The sequence below is a fragment of the Pollicipes pollicipes genome, unplaced genomic scaffold (genome assembly GCF_011947565.3).
Source record: "Pollicipes pollicipes isolate AB1234 unplaced genomic scaffold, Ppol_2.1 Scaffold_4881;HRSCAF=5763_pilon_pilon_pilon, whole genome shotgun sequence".
NCBI lineage: Eukaryota > Metazoa > Arthropoda > Thecostraca > Pollicipedomorpha > Pollicipedidae > Pollicipes > Pollicipes pollicipes.
The window spans coordinates 47,063,392-47,079,419 of record NW_023596576.1 but is presented as its reverse complement, the minus strand read 5'-3'; the positions used below and the strand labels follow the sequence as shown (position 1 = coordinate 47,079,419).

The 16,028-nt window shown below is 60.8% G+C and overlaps 2 protein-coding genes across 2 annotated transcripts in view; one reads left to right on the top strand and one right to left on the bottom strand.

Annotated features, from left to right (window-relative positions):
* Nucleotides 1-3,533, top strand: part of LOC119100483 (uncharacterized) — a 49,866-nt gene extending 46,333 nt beyond the window's left edge. Inside the window, exons 15-16 of the mRNA XM_037223574.1 lie at nt 302-523; nt 1,891-3,533. Coding sequence (XP_037079469.1) covers nt 302-523; nt 1,891-3,371 — 1,703 coding nt within the window. The 3' untranslated portion in view covers nt 3,372-3,533. The remainder of the gene's footprint in view (nt 1-301; nt 524-1,890) is intronic.
* Nucleotides 3,534-5,300: 1,767 nt separating this feature from the next.
* Nucleotides 5,301-15,997, bottom strand: LOC119101169 (type II inositol 1,4,5-trisphosphate 5-phosphatase). The gene is made up of 10 exons (XM_037224447.1): nt 15,873-15,997; nt 12,558-12,693; nt 11,930-12,109; nt 10,918-11,014; nt 10,450-10,587; nt 8,884-8,981; nt 8,160-8,340; nt 7,456-7,583; nt 6,981-7,095; nt 5,301-6,359 (listed from the first exon to the last, which is right to left on the bottom strand). The coding sequence occupies exons 1-10, from the start codon at nt 15,995-15,997 to the stop codon at nt 6,223-6,225; spliced, it is 1,335 nt and encodes a 444-aa protein (XP_037080342.1). The 3' UTR covers nt 5,301-6,222.
* Nucleotides 15,998-16,028: the final 31 nt, after the last annotated feature.

Sequence of the window (16,028 nt, the reverse complement as noted above, 5' to 3'; positions counted from 1 at the left end):
CAGGCTAAGCGATGTTTTATTCCACAACTCGAGTTGTGGTCCGGTGTATTCAGGCCCATGAGAAAAGCGATCGTTCCACCGTTACCGTACACTATAATTCTATCGCCAATCATATTGTGTACGATAGCGAGGAGAATGTAGCCTGCTCAGCCTATAACTACGGCCATCCACGCGGGTGTAACGCCAGCGCGTGCAAAAACAGGGCACATTTCCACGCACGATGCCGTCGCCTCTTCCCTATGCTCGGGAGTCGGCGCGCCAGCGGCGTCGGTGGCGCCCTCTAAGCGCGCTCGATCGGCAGGGGGCGGGCGGCCGGCGCCGGCGGCGCGGCGCGGCTCGTCCGTCACTGTGGAGGACGTGCTGGACTCGCTGCTGGCGTTGCCGGGCGGCGCGACCGGGGCCCCGCGGCGCAGCAGCTCCACCAGCAGCAAGGGATCGCGGCGGGGCGCCTCACCCTCGCGTGTGCTCTACGAGACGTCGCTGGTGGGCACGCGGTACTACGACTGCTCGCCGTCGGCGCCCGGTGAGTCGGGCGTGGCGCGCGCGTCCTGAACGCGGCCCGCCGCCGGCGGAGGAGGCGGCACGGCGCGCTGGGACGCCGCAGCAGACGGCGCTGGCCGCTGCCGCGGTGATCAGCGGTCAGCGGTGACGCGGTGATCAGCGGTCAGCGGTGAAGCGGTGATCAGGCACCAGTGAGGCAGGGCAGGTGATTGTCGAGGGCGGGAAGCGGGGGACTCGCCGATTGTCCAACAAAGCTGTCAAGGCGAACTGGTGTAGAAGCGCGGTGCTGCAGGACGCATGCGCTGAGATGATTGTTGTTGGCATCGCATTGCTTTTGTCATGTTGCTGTCCTTGTTTGCCTTTTCTTTGTGATTTACGTAAGCCGTACACAATGAAGCACGCACCACGCATATAAGAAGTGTTAGTAAATGTACTGAATGTGGTGCTTTAAGCAAAGTAACAAAACCATGTGTGCACTGTGGTGTATCAAGATACGGGCATGCACAGATTTCTGCTGCGTCAGCTTCTGCCCAAGGCAGTCTTTTCGCGCCCATCGTTAGACTTGGGTTTTTGGGCCAGGATCGACTCTTCGACGTTCCACAAATTTGCCACTGTGCATGCGACCCGTCATCTTCTGTTGATCTATAATGCCTGTCTTAATTGCATGCCGTTCGTTCACCGTGCACCGAGCGATGATGGCGTACTTCCAGCCCCTTCCTCCCCAGCCACCTCGCGAAAATAAACGCCCGTCGCCGAGCGTCGTATTTCCCTTGGCACCGCACGCCGCTGTGCACGATCGGTGTGCCCGGCCGCCGGCGCTGCACCGCGAGCCCGAACGCCGGCCTCACCGGCCTCGGCCTGGCGCACTGTCCGATGAGGCGGGGCGTGCGCCGTCGGCGTAGTGTACGCATGCGCAGTGGCTGTCACTGAGGGGTGTCGAAGCATGGCCCCGACCGGAGATCACGTGTGACCTCTGGGGGCACAGTCGTAGAGCTTCAGCAGAATGGCAGAAGGGACGGGTCTGGCTCGGAGGACGCCGCTGGACATGAGGTAAGTGAAATCGACCGGCACCGCTAGAAGGATTCAGCAGCGTAGGTGCATAGCTCCCATTCATAAAGCCTGGCCATTGATGCACTCTGCACAGCTTAGCATAATAGTGCCTGTAATTTGCTCATCGGGTGCTGCACTACACACGTGGCTTCCGCTGGAAGCGCTTGTTGGGAGCGCCGCCTAGTTTCGGCATGAGGACGGCCCCGGGCTGCCACTCCTGTATAGATGAGTTTTGAGGTACCACGCACGCCTCCCGCCCGTGCAGTATTGGACGAGCCTGACGCGGTCTGTGTAGTGTCCCACCGCTCGGCCCCCTGTAACGCCGCCGTCTCTCCACAGAGGAGGCGCCCAGCCGGAACGGGCACCTGGCGAACGCGGCACCGCCGCCGGCGGCCGGCCGGGGCTGGAGCGGCCCGGCGCCGGCCTCGCCGCCCGAGCCGCGGCCCAACGCCATCACGACCGTGGCCTGGGTTAACAGCGAGCCGGAGCCGCACTGGGAGGAGCTGTACGGCGGCAGCAAGGGCAGCGCCGACTCGGGCAGCGCCGAGCACAAGCACAGCGGCAGCACCGACAACTGCGCCTCGAGCGGCGACTCGCTGCAGGCGCAGGTCAGCTCGCCGACGGCCGAGCGCCGGCTCAGCGACTCGATCGACGGCCACAAGGTGCGCTTCGATGTGTCAGACGACGACTGGCAGCCGGGCGAGGCCGGCGAGCGCGAGGTGACGCTGGAGGAGCTCGGCCGCCGGCTGCCCCTCGCCGACGACGTGTCCGACGTCGACGCCGACACGGACCGCTCGGCCGCCACCACCACGCCCGTCGAGAACGACGTCAAGGAGGGCGACGAGGGCGTCGAGCCCGACTCGTTCATCACCATCAAGTGCAAGAACTCGATGTGCCTGCGGACGACCAACCTGACCGAGGCGAAGACCGTGTTCAAAATGTGCCACAACTGTGAGACGTTCTATTGCTCGCGCGACTGCCGGCGCGCGCACTGGGACCGCCACCGGCGCGTGTGCGCCGCCATTCGCGCGCAGACCATGTCCAAGCAGATCATCATGAAGATCAAGGAGGACGAGAACCTGCTGCTGGAGTTCTCGCGCACGGCGCGGCAGGGCTTCCTCACTCACGGGCGCGGTCTGCTGAAGGTGTTCTTCCCCAGCCCCGAGTCGGCCGACGACTTCCTGGCCAAGGAGAACGGCACCGCCTCCGAGGCGCTCTACATCAAGTGGCAGGACCTGCTGCCGCGCGAGATGGGCCACCTCGTCTACCGCGAGATCATCGACCTGTGCAAGGCGTACAACCCCGAGTCGCGCCTCGTGCTCTACATTGTGATTTGCGTGTTTAACGAGATGCCTCTGAGCGGTGCGGCCAAGTGGGAGCGCCAAATCATCCCGCGCTGCGCCAAACTCAAACTGAGCCCGCTGCTGGGCGGCCGCTCGCCGCAGCGTAAGCCGTCGCCCAAGATCACGCGTGAGCTCGACGAGCTGGAGACGCTGATCCTAATCTCGCTGCCAAACTCGCTGCCGCACATGGCGGCGGAGCGCGCGCGCGAGGTCAACTTCCTGAACATCCTGCGCCACCTGCGCGCGCGCGGTGCCAGCTTACGTCGCGACTACCCGGAGGTGTACAACAGGCTGTGTGCCTACTCGGAGAAGAACGTGCCCTTCTCGCCCACCACCATCTACCCCAAGGACACGGGCACGGGCAACACGTTCATGTGTCTCATCATGCCCGACGCGACGCCGGAGCAGCTGCTGAAGATCCCGCGCGACTGCGGCAAGGTTAAAACGATCAATATCAGCCTGGACCGGGCCGAGTGACTGGAGGCCGGCCTCGCCCCCATCCCGGCCGTCGAGCCTCGTCGCTAACTGTTCTTGTTATTGTTGGTGATTTTTAATAATTTAGTACACAAGCAGCGAGCAGGTGTTAGCAGCCTCATTCGGTGTCGCTGTGGGTGCTGTAGCCTTGCGCGCGCCAGTCGGCGTCGGCCGGCGCCGCCCCGTGAGCGGCCGGTGCGCGCGCCACGTGCGTCGGCGCGCGCCGCCGCCGGCCGGCGCGGGGCGGCCCTGCGCGGGCGGCGGTGTGTCTGTGTTAGCCGGGGTAGCCGGGCGTGCGCCGGCGGCGCGGGTCGGGCGACCTGCTCACGCCGACGATGACGTCCGTGCCGTCACGGCGCCGCCGGTCACGAGTCACGGCGCCGGCACGGGCGCCGCGAGCAGCTCCGGCTGCGCGGGGCACCGCCGGCGCCGGCCAGACGGTGAAATGCTTCCGATGCCGGTCGGCATGTGAGCACAATCAGACTAACTCCCCGGCGGGTGAGACGGGCTGTATACCTCTTCGACGCGGCCGGCCGTCGAGATGTGGATCCGACTTTAGTTGCCACCCCGTGTCGGATGGTAGGCGGCGACGGCCCGGGGCGCCGGCGCCGGTGTTCGCCGCCATCAGATCAGTGATTCCGATGTTACATCCTAATATCCCAGTTTATAGTCTTTCATTTGACTGTTTCTAAAGGTCTCTTGTTGCCGTCTCCCGTCTTTCCCTCCGGTCGAAGATGAGCTGACCTGCGCTCAGGCAGACGGATGGAGCTCGCTGCGCGGAGGCGGTCAGCCTGCCACAGACCAGGCGCGCCAGCCCTCCGCGCGCGCCGGCCGGGACATCCTAGCCAGACAGCGGAGCGCTCGATGCACACCACGGGGACCTGATCGGGCCGAGATGCCCGCGGCGCGGACTGACAGTCGCCGACATCGCTCTTGGTGAATGATGGAAGTACCGTCCTTCGCTCAGGGCTTTGCTACGTTGCAGTAAGACGTATGCTTGTCCCAGATTTCACGCGAGCAGGCATCTGCTCGTCGACAACACGGTTTATTGATTCCGGCATGATCATTCGACAGCCTCTACAACGTAACACCAAGACTGGTCCGGTTAAAACAACACTAAACCGTTGATATGAGTCCCACGCGGCGACACGTTACACCAGGTCAGTTCAGAACAGAGCAACACGGCAGAACCTATAACAAAACGGCAGTGTGCAGCAGGACGCCCCAGCCAGCCATATATGCAACCAGACCGCGATGAGCACACGCCTTGTCGAGTGGCGCGTCTACCGAGAGCAATCAGCGTAAGGACTAGATCAATACAGGCAACGCGTCCCGGCAGGCGATAAAACGTCGTTGGCGGGTACAATTGGCAAATTTTCCCCCGGCGCTGCTCATTCGTCGTGACGCCAAATCGGCAAAAAACATGTGTAGATCAACCGGCATACCCGATAGATCCGAACTGCAAGGTGCAGCACGGCCGGGGTGAAATCACGCGCGAAAAACAACCGGGATTATGGGCCCGAGGCTCACACGCCGCCGCTGTAGCCCGGCGTGGCGCGGGCGCACGCTGCTCACTGTGGCCCGAGTGACTGTAACCTGTGCATCCGTACACTTGTCACCGCTGCACGCGGCTGACGCCGGGCAGAATGTAACGCGTGACGAGAAACGAGCTGCGAACCGAGCTGCCCTGCCCGTCGCGGACTGGAGGCGGCGGGGGGCCGCCCCAACAGCGAACGGTTCACGACGCGCGGGGAGAGTGCGTTCAGGCCGCTCGCCGTCGTCTGTGAGTGGGTCTGTGAGTGAGTTCGATACGGGCGACGCGACTGTTGGTGCCTAGCGATGGGAAGGCGGTAAACAGCGGCCAAGCTCTGCGACAAGCTCAGATTAGTGCCCCCCCCCCCCCCCGCCCATCCACACACACCGCGCCCCAGCTCTGCCAGCGCGGAGCGGCTGGACAGAGCAGGCCGTCTGGAGACACTCGGCAGTCCCCACACACGGCCGCGCCTGGCCCCGAGGTCGTGACTCGCGTCAGAGCCCCACGCGGTGTGACAACCGCCGCGGGGCCGTCTGGGCGCCGCTCGCTCCGTCCGACCGAGGTCAGCTCACCGGCACCGCCCCGCCGCGCCGCGTCGATTGTGACACAGACGGACGGCCAGGTCCGTCTCACCATGGCCGCCCGTACAAAAATACAGCGTATCCACCGCCTTCACAGCATCTCCGACCGACCACCGCCAACCCTAATCGCGGCCGCTCAGAGCCGGGGCTCACGGCCTCCGGGGCGCGTTAGCAGCCGGCCGCCAAGCTCTGGCTTTGCGCGCGCTGGGTGCAGCCTAGGACGGGCAGGCGCGGGGCACGGGCGAGCCAGGAGCGCGCCACCGCGCCGCGCGACTCCGGCATGAGCGGGCCACCTCCCGAACGGCCCCAGCTGGTTAGTTACACGCAGCGACGTTAGGAAGCGAACACAGACAACGGCAGCCAAAGCACGGCGGAACCGGCCATCAGCACACCACTCGGCCCACCAAACCAACGTTTCAGCACGGTCGCTGAAAAGTAGCAGTGCCAGACAACAGGCAAGCGAGTTTCCCTTCACACGTCGGACTGAAGGAACAAGCCGCAGTACGGAAAACCGGGTCAAGAACAAAACACCGTTTAAGCTAAGCACGCCCGGGCGGCAGAGTGGAATGCAGAAGTGGAGTGACCGAGTATTCAACGCCCGCCCGCCGACCCAACCAACAAAAAACAGCGCAACTGCTACACTGCCGGACCGGCGAGGTTGTACTAGCGACCGGGCCCGCCCCGACGGCGAGCTCCCGGCTCCTGAGTCTACACGCCCTTCTAAACGACCGACGGCCGCTCAGATGTCGATCTCGTTGACTAAGAAGTGGTAGACGAAGGTGGTCTTTCGCCGATCCAACGTCTGCAGGGACATGTTGTTGCGCTGCAGCCAGGCGGCGCTGGGACTCCTGATCAGCACACCGCCGAAGATTTTCGCTGCCGGAGGGGCCTCGGTCAGCGACGCACGCGGTCGGGTGGTGCCCCGTGCCGGTGCGGCACGCAGCGAACATCACTGCCACCTAGCCGCTACCGGGTGAACTACGGACGGCGGGCCAGCCGCCGGCCAGCAATGTGCCGGGTGTGAAGTTCATCCTCTCACCTTTGCAACTTTCAGAGGGACGTGAGGATCGCACAAACTTTGAGGACATACTGACAGAAACGAACGCACCAGCCCGGGTGAGAGGGGCATACTGACCATGGGAGCGGTATACGAAGTCTGAGAGAGAAGTACTGACCCTGAAAACGCACGACTCCGTATTGCGTATTGCGTATAACGCACGGACGTATTGCTTCCGAGATGAAATACTGGCCCCGACACGACGTACTGACTCCTACGCCAGGTAGCATACGGACTCCGAGATGACATACCGACTCCTCGATGACACACCGACTCCCGGATGACATACCGACTCCGATATGACAAACTGACTCCTAGATATATACCGACTCCCGCATGACGTACTGACTCCGAGATGACGTACCGACTCCCGCATGACGTACTGACTCCGGGACAACGTACCGAGTTCCGGATGACGTACTGACTCCGAGATAACGTACCGAGTGCGGTGGCCTCCAAACCGCCGTCCCGGGGCGCCTTGGTGACCACCTCGCGTAGGAACGTGCAGATGTAGGTGAACACGTTCTTGTGGTGAGGCGGCAGCTGCGACACGATCTGAGGATGAGGACGGAGCCACTGCCCGTCAGACGGGCGGGATGGCGGCGCGCCCGCCGCGCGCCGTTCTCACAGTCGTCGGCCACGCGGGCTGGCCAGGGCCACCCGCACGGCCGAGGGACGTGCGCTGATGACGCCAGGCGCCGGCGCGCCATGCGCACCAACATCGTCACAGGTGACGCGACGAAACCGACACGACAGCGTTGCACAACGCCTCGGCATCCGTGGCCAGGACTGCTGCGACAAGCACAGCGAACTAATGCAGCGGGGGCCGTGATCACTGTCTGGCGCCCGCTCCGGCAGCTGGAGCGCCGCGCCGGACGCAGCGAGCCGGCAGGTAGGGCCGCGGCGGCAACTCACGTGTTTGGACTGGATGAAGTTGTCGGAGCTCTCCATGCACTGCACCACGTAGTCGCTGGGTATGACCGGCTCGGGCAGGCTGGCCAGGAAGAGCAGCAGCGCCTCGGCCACCGAGTGGATGCTGCCCGCTGCACCGCCGTTAAGGAGATCTCGCCGGCACGCGGGAGGAGGCCCGGCCGCCGACGGCCGCCTCCCAGAGCACACACACGGCGAGCGCATGAACGCCGCTGAGGTCCCACCGCGCCCACAGCGACAGCTGGCGAGGCGCACCCGATACCATGGGCACAGGGCATCAGAGGCTCTACGCGAGCGAAGCGGCGCCGGAGGCAGCTTGCGCTGCATCTAAATTTGTACCAAAGCCGGCGACCGCATTAAACGTGTGGCAACACCACGCCCGCACACTAATGAATCCTTCTCTCGCTGGATGCTGAGGGCAAAGAGCACATCCAAAGTGATGACGCAGCGAAGTGGAGGGGAACGAGAGACACCAAAAAACCTGAGGGTGGTCAGAGAGCACGTCCAAAGCGCTGACGCAACGAAGTGCAGAGCAACGAGGGCCACCAAAAAACCAAGGGTGGTGGTGAGAGCAAAGGCTGATAACAGGACGAAATGGTGAAACCAACACCAAAGCGGCGAGACGGCTGAGAAAGCGACGGACCAGAAGTGCACACCCCGACAGCGCGCGCCTCCGCCGGTGAGGATACGGAGCGTCTCCGGCAGCGTGGTGTCCAGCGCCTCCCGAATCAGCTGCACCTCCGACGGCAGGCCGCTGCGCGCGAACAGGTCCTTGCCGATGCCCTCCTTCTGCAGCTGATCCACCATGAACCAGAGCTCCTTGGGGATCACGTACGGGTTGTGGGTGAGCTCCTTGGGGCTGGGGCTCTCCTGCGAACAGAGCGGGCCCGGTCAGTCGGTGCTCAGGCTGGCCGTGGGGGCTCGAGGGCTCGAGGGGCGGCACACGCCGGACGGCCAGTGGACAGCTGGCGAGAGCGCCGCGCAGGAGGCGGTAGGTGGTACAGATGCTGGACCACCTCGAGACGGGCATGGTGTGACAGCCGGGGCGACCGGTGGGACCGGACGGGGACTGACGGCTGACGACTGACGGCTGACCAGGGACAGCAGCTGTGGATAACGGCGCTGGTGGTCGCACGTGTGACCATGGGCGGCGACCCCCGAGACGACTGGTTGCTGTTGGTTACAGCGTGTTAAATATTGTCTGCTAAATGCGCTTGCGAGCTCCCCATCAACGACACAGGCGTCTCACCAGACCGTGTCGCGTACACGGCCGCAGAGAGTCCAAATCATCCATCGAACGTCAGGCCAAGCCTGGGCAGGACAGCCGTCAGTCTCGGCCCCGCGGTGCGGACCCGACCCGGCCAGGCCAGACCCGACCCAAGGCCCCACCCCAGCCGGCCCGCCAGCACTGACCAGGTCCAGCAGGCGGGAGATAGCCACCTCGGCGAACGGCGTCTTGATGTGCACCAGCGCGTTGATGGACACGCCGAAGCAGCTGCGTACGTAGTCGCCTGCGGACGGCACCGTCCGGGAATCGTCAGCAGTGCCACCCCGTCGGCCGAACGGACGGCACCACACGAGGATAGTCAGCAGTGCCACCCTACGGGCCGAACGGACGGCACCACACGGGGATAGTCAGCAGTGCCACCCTACGGGCCGAACGGACGGCACCACACGGGGATAGTCAGCAGTGCCACCCTACGGGCCGAACGGACGGCACCACACGAGGATAGTCAGCGGTGCCACCCTACGGGCCGAACGGACGGCACCACACGGGGATAGTCAGCAGTGCCACCCTACGGGCCGAACGGACGGCACCACACGGGGATAGTCAGCAGTGCCACCCTACGGGCCGAACGGACGGCACCACACGGGGATAGTCAGCAGTGCCACCCTACGGGCCGAACGGACGGCACCACACGAGGATAGTCAGCAGTGCCACCCTACGGGCCGAACGGACGGCACCACACGGGGATAGTCAGCAGTGCCACCCTACGGGCCGAACGGACGGCACCACACGGGGATAGTCAGCAGTGCCACCCCGCCGGCCGAACGAGCGGCACTACACGGGGATAGTCAGCGGCGCCACCTCACAGGCCGAACGGACGGCACCACCCGGGGATAGTCAGCAGTGCCAACCCGCCGGCCGAACGGACGGCACCACACGAGGATAGTCAGCGGTGCCACCCTACGGGCCGAACGGACGGCACCACACGGGGATAGTCAGCAGTGCCACCCTACGGGCCGAACGGACGGCACCACACGGGGATAGTCAGCGGCGCCACCTCACAGGCCGAACGCGGGGTGTGATGTGTAGCGTGTGTAGCGTAATGTGCAGAGGAATCACAATGCCTGGACACACACAGCGACATGTTCATGACATAAGTTTGCCATCAAACGCACCCAGATCGGGTCAGATTCCGGCGCACAGACATATGACGAAAGCTTAACAGGTGCCCGGGCACTCAGACGAGTGAAGGATGCGTGGGGAAACCCTTACACTGCTACCATTCAAATGCAAAGCGGCCCGAGCGTTTTTTCTCGAAAATGAAGTCATATCAATTGATGCGGCTCAAGAAACTGCATGTTGTGCGGTAGTGAGTAAGGCGTAAAATTTGCTTTCAAAATATGTCCACAATTATTTTCCACGCACATAACGATGTTTAAGTCGCAGACAACTAAAAATGTTTCCCCTCAATAAATATCTCACGGCGCTCAATCCTTATATAGCATACTGGAGTGAACACATGTGCAACATTGACGAAACTGGTTTCGAAATTATCTCAAAATACATTTGGCGAGTAAACGTGACATGTTGTGAGAGGTCAAATATAGTAACACTTTCATAGCCGTTCCGAATTGCTAAATCTTGTAAATAAATGTAAAAGCCGGATTCTGGTATCGTCAGTGGCGGCATCTGTTGGCTACAAAATCAGGCTCGGCTTTGGCGGCCGCCGCCGGCCCGGACGTCGGCCTCACCCTGGACGGTGATGAAGATGTCCTTGCCGTTCTCCAGGTGCAGCACCAGGATGTCGTACAGCTTGTCCTGGCACGTGTTGAGCTTGGCCGCCGTCCGGTCGTCCACGCGCACCTCGAGCGTCACCTCACACCGCTCCCCTGCGGAGGTCAAGGTCAGGTCAACACACGGGCTTTCCGAGGCTTGAGCGTCACCTCGAGCGTCACCTGCCAGGTCACGGGCAGAGCCACCATCAGCTCTCAGAATACAGAAGCTCTGAAAGGTTTTGTCACAATGATATTTCACGCGACGGACTGGCGGGCACGGCAATCACTCGGGACTTATTACGACAACCAGACAATAAGCCATTCGCGAATTCCTCTGTGACGCAGTCAAAGCGACAGCACTCAATGGCTGCAGTGTAGTACGCCATCAAATTACACATAAACACGCCAGGCATTGGCGTTATGCCGACAGCGACCGCCACTAACCAGGCATAATGACAGCAGTCTGCCGGTCGACCGTCAGCCAGGGCTTGCAGTATGTGGTGTCGTTCAATTTGTTGATGAAGCGATACTGCACTGCCACCTGGCGGTCAGACGACCAATCAATAGCCCCATCGCGGGTGTAGCGTCCAGGAGCGCTGGTAAATGCAGTTCTGTCGAGCGCAGGCCGACACACAGAGTCCTATGTCACAACAACGGGAGCGTACACCCCTCAAGGCGGAGGAAAACTATCATTTGTGCCTCATTCTGGAAGTAGTTCACGGCCGGGCAAAGTACAGCCCTTCCGCTACCTTCCTCAAAAGCACACACTGTTTGCTTCTGCACGCACGATCTGACATTACTCATCATGACAGGGCAGTCTTGTGCACCCACACCCCGTGCCGTTCCCACTACCCACCCCGATCGCTCACGTGCCCAGTTCTGACTGCAACCCACCACAGCACAGAGAGAGCCGCACCCCTGCCAGCGTCCGTTCCAGCCGAGCACGGGAGGCTCTGAATCCCCACACCCCTCTCTTCGACAGGGTGGATTTATCCACGAGACCTCGGAGTCAGGGTCACATAAGGTCGACTGCGGCACTAACGTGCGTCTCGCCTCGTTCGGTAATCCCGCAACCCCAAAAAGGTCCTAACAGACCGGAGGAGCTCTAAAACAGGAATGAACGGAAGGTCGGACCACAGCTTGACTAACTACGAGGGAGAAGCGCATGCAAGGAAAGAGCCTGGCTTAATCACCACGGGGGACGGACAAATCACCTCCCTTAGACAACAATGTGGTGACGCATAGGGCACATCGACTGCATGTTATACGAGATAAAGTTTCCGGTGTTCAAAAAGCTACACCTGGCAATAACACCTTTAATGTGATTACAGGACATCAGAATATTACATCCCACGGCCGCGACTATCTTTATCGGCCGCTCGCGTACCCAAACCAGACGCACACACCACCCGCCAGCCCGCCGCCGGTGAGCTCGCTCTGCGCGGCGGCCGCTCACCTGGCCCGTGTTCGTGATGACCAGCCGCTGCGTCTTGGTCTCGAAGAAGTGGACCGTGCCGAAGATGATCTCGGTGGTGTCAACCGACACCTGCGGCAGCGAGTCGTTCTCGTACTTGTCCAGCTCCTTCATGATGTCCTCATAGATCTTACGGTACTTGACCGGATCGATGACCTTGACCTGCGACCGGGACAGATCACAGGTCAGCGCAGGGGCCAAATAGTAACATCGGGCGGTGGGGAGCTCGAGACAAGCGCAACGCGACAACTGAGATCGCTTTGGAACATCGCTCACAGAACGTTGGTGGCCGCGTGGGAGTCGAAAACAACACAAGAAAGTCATGGCCTGGACAGCATATCGTCGGCCAAGGAATATGCGCCAAACCTTTCTCAGGGAGATGCACACGAGAAGCCCTCAAGCCTTTCCACTGGCCGCCGCGGATCATCTCAGACTGCAGTCAAGCCCGCGACACCACGGTAGACCGTAGTAATGCGAACACTTCTGCATCTAGTCAGCTCAAACACACGAACATTGCTCGGGGGCGAAAGCGCCCAATCGGCTCGAACACAGCCACACAACATCCGCACCAACGACAACGGCCGGCGCGGCGCGGCGCGCGGACACCCACCCCGGCCTGGAAGAGCGCCGACACGGGCTTGTGGTCGCTGAGCGTCAGCGTCGGGTGGCTGGTGTACTTGACCTGCCGGATGCGGTCGCCCTTCCAGAGCACGCGGTCGCACCAGGCCGGCGCCCGGTTCTTCTCGCTGCGAACGCGGCGGCGGCGCTCGTCACACATCATGCCGCCCCCGCGCGCGCCTGAGCGCCGTGCGCACCGCGCGAGCACAGGCCGCGTGTCCACTGAGCCGCTGCGTGGGTGTGGGCAGGGCATCGTCGGAGAGGCGCCAGCCGAGGCCCGCTCAGGCCTCTCGACGGTGGGGCTACTTTTGAGGTGTGCTGGGACAGACATCGCAAAATCCTAGCGGAGCGATCGCCGGAAACGGTAACGATACTGGTCTCAGCTACTTGGGGCTGAAGGCGTTTGGACTGGACTCGAGTTGTAGCGACCGTCGGCTACTTTAAGAATACAGATGAGATGCACATACTGATGAGCGCATTACAGAGCGAAAGGCGTGAGCGTTTTTCTTTCAAGTTGAAAGAAAGTTGCTACGTAGTCCAAACAACGGACAAGTATCTCCACATACGTATACATTCTATAGATTGATTTTCCTGTTTCGCTGCAAGCTCAAGCAGCCGGTGGGCGCCTGGGTCATGTGGGCGCTCAGCGTTAAATGAGGCGGTGTCGCATGCGTCTGCCACTGCAGCCTCCTACGATGGCACGCCGCCACAATTTGTGCCCAAGACCGGGCGAAACCCGCCACCACGGAGCAGGCCACAGTCACGGCACTGCAGGCCGATTCGTTCATTCATTCATTCATTTATTCACCGATTCAGGAAATAGCCACGAAGGAGTCATCCAGGCATGACGGTTCTTTTGGGGGGAACGTGACGTACGTCATCACGCCCCTTTTATGGAGCATCAAAGAGCGCACTGGCCACATCAGAGCACAGGGGGACATGGCGCAACTGCGATTCGACCCGGGTCCCCAAAAGGGACCCCTCTGACTCTGACGCGCCAACCACTCGGCCATTACGCCCCAGTTCTGGCCCGATAGAGGGCCATATTGTAACTCGCCTAGCTACACTCTTAACTTGTTTACAAAACGAAACTTAGTCTTACAGCCACTTCATGATCAGAAGAACCGCGGCTCGAAAATTGTCTGCAAAACACGGAGCTTCTGAAGCGAGCTTAAATGGTGTTAGCCGTGACCTTCTGATGTCCTACTAAGTTCGCTTCTTGTTGTCGGATAACAACTGATGTATCTTTCATCAAAACAATATTAGAAGCCCAGGGACAATCATGCGAGTGCCAGGTAATATCGCGCAATGCGCTTCAGCAATTAGTGATGGCATATCACCCCAAACTGTAGTGCATTCTGGCCGAATATCAGCATCATAGACAACGATCCGGTGCGGCGAGTAGCTCAGCTCTGGCTGTACTCAGTCCAGACTGAATGTTAATCTAAACTGCGAAATACGCTGCGGGGTAGATTCTAGAAGCGCGGTTGTTATGCAGTCGACGTTCAGACCGTGGAACAACACCGAGCGAGCACGTGAACACAAACATCACGATCGCTGCCGCCGGCTGGCACCGGCCATGACGACCCTTGCGCTGTATGTCAGAACTGGGGACCCAAGTGATGCGCTGAACCAGCTGGCCACATCCGTGCGGCGGCTGAACAGCGCCATGCGGGTTAACATAACAGCGCAGTTTGCCAGTGGCACCATGCGCCAGCCCACACCGCATGGCTCCAAAGGCTGCAGCCAAAACCGGTCCAAGACGTGGCTCGTCACCTTGCGCACAACTATGTTTCCGGCAGCTCGAAAACGTGCTCAGGACCATCATAGCTGACAACCAGAAGGTGACAGAGGAGAAGGCAGCGGACGGTATTCTGGCTGCCGTGAAGCGAGACTGGCACCGCATTCGTTTCTTCCGTACTGCAGAGTACTGAGAAGAGGGCGGTCCCACCCTGATACAGGCCACGTGCCGCCAGCGACGGCGCACGTACTGGACTGCGCTGTTGTGGCCCTCAATATCAACCGCCGAACCTGCCGAATTTCCCATACTGCTCCCAGATCATCAAGGGACGTGCGAACCTTGTCACAAAGGCCTTTCGATCCGTACTCGGTCAGGAGCAGGTGCCCGCTCTCATCGTTTCTCGCTGCGCACCAAGCAAAATTCATCGCTAAAGGAGCTTCCTCACAGACGAGCTCGTGACCATATGTTGTATGGACTCGTAACATCCTGGCGTTGGTATTCACTTATTCGCTTAATGTTGTTTCGCGGGTTTAGTGTCGGCTGACAACTGAAATCGGGCATGATGAATTCGATCGGTTTCTCGAATCCACATCGAATGTATTCGAAGCTTAAGCTTAGACGTTGCTCGAGTTGAGTACAGACATCTGCTGCCCGCCGCAAATAGTCGTCTTCATGCTAAAATCTAGAGAACCCGACGACGGTATATGACATTAGTAATCGCTTAATATTATGCATGGCTATTGCATTACGATGTGAGCGTACACATTCCTGTGAATGATACCCGCTCGCCTACGAGTGTGCCTCGTATACATCGCTTTAGTATCAACTGGAACTGGGGACTGGGTCTACGCTGCTGGAGGTAGAGGGTCTAGCCACGCTGTTGGAGGTACAATATTCCTCTCCAGAAGCTCACTACTTTACAGAAATTTCGAAATGGAATAGCAGCCGAACTCTGACGCTGAGGTTGATAAGACTAGTCCATCTGTAATTATATTTCGCGATGAGGCTGGGATGCAGCCCGCGGCCTTTATCGGGCCAGAGCCGCCTTTACTATTGCCCCTCTCGCGCGGCCCGTTTCACCTGGTGTTAGGCAACGACTGCAAAGGCACAACAGCGCGGGAAACTGTAACAGCTGGCGCACACAGGAGCGCTTCGTTTAGAGGACAGGCGGCCATACCTGAGCCTTGCCAGATGGACCTCAAGTTTCGCACGCGCTCGTCTGAAGGCGTGAGACGAGTTTTTTCAACGACCTTGCGCTTTCAGACAGCACTTCACTGCTGTACCATGTCCGCGGCCAAGCAAAACAGCACAGATGCACACAGGCACGGCACACCTAAACCGTCCATCACTGCCGTGCCGTCACTCCGGCACGACTACGTCTCCTGCAGAGAGCATTCCAAACGACGAGCCGGAAGATGTCACCACACACTCTCAACGTCCGCACGGTAGACAACCATCGGCGACAGACACAACTTTAACCCCGACTGGCATGATACAAAACACCACCGCGTCTCCGCGGCAGCTGGGCGACGCACACCCGCCCGAGCGTCGCCGGGGCTGCCTCACCTAGAGTCCCAGTTGTCGGTGCCGGGGTCGTACTTGTAGGTGGGCCGGAACGTCACGGGCCCCTCCTGGTATCCCTGGAACACCCTGCCGGCGGCCAGCTGCAGCCGCAGCTGGTCAAACTCCATCACCTGCGGCAGTAAGCATCCTTCAGTCCCG